Raw genomic sequence first — 1,802 nt, 5'->3', positions numbered from 1 at the left:
TTTATGTTACGACAAAACATCACGTTATTCTTAACTCGACTACAATATACTAATGATGCCAGTTAAGATCGCAACTCAGTTGCTGATGACGGCTAGAAAAGAAGCACACAATGCCTTGATTCCACAACAAGAGAGACATTACCAAGGGTTTTTGCTCTGTATAGACGCCATGAAGGCGGTGTTTTAGGAACTCTTGCGCCACTGACACCTCATTTATTCATCGAGGATGAGCTCAGGAGGTGATTAACCCAATTATACCTCGCACAACTGTGAAGCTATGTACCATACCATCGAATATGTGGATGTATGCACCTTAAAACGCATTACTCTGAAGCTATGCAACATACCTTGCATAGCTATGAAGCCATGAATCATACCTTACTTAATTGTGAATCCATATACATTGCATAGCTGTGAAACCGTGAATCATACCTTGCTTTACTATGAATCCATTCCCCTTATACTTCGCGTGTGGAATAATCCAGTCACCTAATTTCGCATGTCCAAAAATGCTATACACCCCACCTCTCATATCCAAGATGCTATTCACCCCGCCTCTCATGTCCAAGATGCTATTCACCCCGCCTCTCATGTCCAAGATGCTATTTACCCCGCCTCTCATGTCCAAGATGCTATTCACCCCGCCTCGCACGTCCAAGATGCTATTCACCCCGCCTCGCACGTCCAAGATGCTATTCACCCCGCCTCTCACGTCCAAGATGCTACATATATTCACCCCGCCTCGTATGACCAAGATGCTATTCACCCCGCCTCGCATGACCAAGATGCTATTCACCCCGCCTCGCATGTCCAAGATGCTATTCACCCCGCCTCGCACGTCCAAGATGCTATTCACCCCGCCTCACAGAACAAAGATGCCGTTCACAATTTACTCCACATTTCAAGGTTCATAAAACGTGGCTGCAGTTGCCATGTCTGTCAGAATTGCTCACAACGGACAGCTCTGCGCATCCCTTCACAACTGTGGCAAGGTTGAGCTCATGCTCACTGTGTTTGATGCCGACACTAAGGGTGTGTGAGCATCCTTTGTGTAGCAACATAATTCCGTTAACAGCGCTCGCTAGGGCCTTTAATTAGGTAAACTTGCGGTGCTGTGTGGACCGACAGAAGAGACCTCAAAGCTCCGGCATTGCCATGCCCTCGAGCCCGGTGCCTCACTTAGCGTATTGCTTTGTATGCAGTTTAGTTCCGCTAGCCACTGTACGTGTTTTAGAATTTAAGGTCTTCTTTAAGGAAATATTCTTCATAACTACAATTGTTATGGCTTAGTCCGTAGTCGCTTCCTTGACAGAATATGAGTACACTTGAATTGAGTTTGTAAAACGTGTATAATTATGCACGTTGTTTGTGTGTTGATGCACGTCAATTATGCACGTCAATGTTGTGTGTGTGTGTTGAAAAAGTGAGGAGCAACGCGATTCATGGCTCTGTACATACACACACTCACATCACTCAGTGCATGGTTAATTAATACTCAGGGAAACATTGTATTTATCATATCAAGTTGTTGCAATTCCAGTCAGAACTTGAGCATGATAAAACCGCCTCATGTCACATGTTTTAATTTGATTGTGGTTAGTTGGATAATGGCTTCATGGATGTATGAAATCATCGTTAGGTAATTGGTGCTGCTCAAACAAAAAAGGAACAACTAGAACTGTATTTCACTCAAATGAGAATAATGTTCAAGAAAGAAATTTAACATTTCAAACGAAAACAGTTCATTCGCCAAGATTTCAGTTTTGTTTATTATTCTTATTCTGAGTATTATAGTACAATAC

General features: G+C 43.1%; 1 protein-coding gene across 1 annotated transcript; it reads left to right on the top strand.

Moving 5' to 3' along the window:
• Nucleotides 1-509: 509 nt before the first annotated feature.
• LOC108672368 (proline-rich protein 1-like) lies at nt 510-914 on the top strand. The gene has a single exon (XM_018160012.1). The coding sequence runs from the start codon at nt 510-512 to the stop codon at nt 912-914; it is 405 nt and encodes a 134-aa protein (XP_018015501.1).
• The last annotated feature ends 888 nt before the right edge of the window (nt 915-1,802 follow it).

The sequence above is a fragment of the Hyalella azteca genome, unplaced genomic scaffold (genome assembly GCF_000764305.2).
Source record: "Hyalella azteca isolate HAZT.00-mixed unplaced genomic scaffold, Hazt_2.0.2 contig5650, whole genome shotgun sequence".
NCBI classification, from domain to species: domain Eukaryota; kingdom Metazoa; phylum Arthropoda; class Malacostraca; order Amphipoda; family Hyalellidae; genus Hyalella; species Hyalella azteca.
The sequence above is the reverse complement of the archived record's forward strand: the minus strand, read 5'-3'. Positions and strand labels throughout refer to the sequence as shown.

Excerpts from the sequence above, each read along its gene's own strand:
- LOC108672368 (XM_018160012.1), top strand. The coding sequence starts at position 510 with ATGCTATACACCCCACCTCTCATATCCAAGATGCTATTCACCCCGCCT.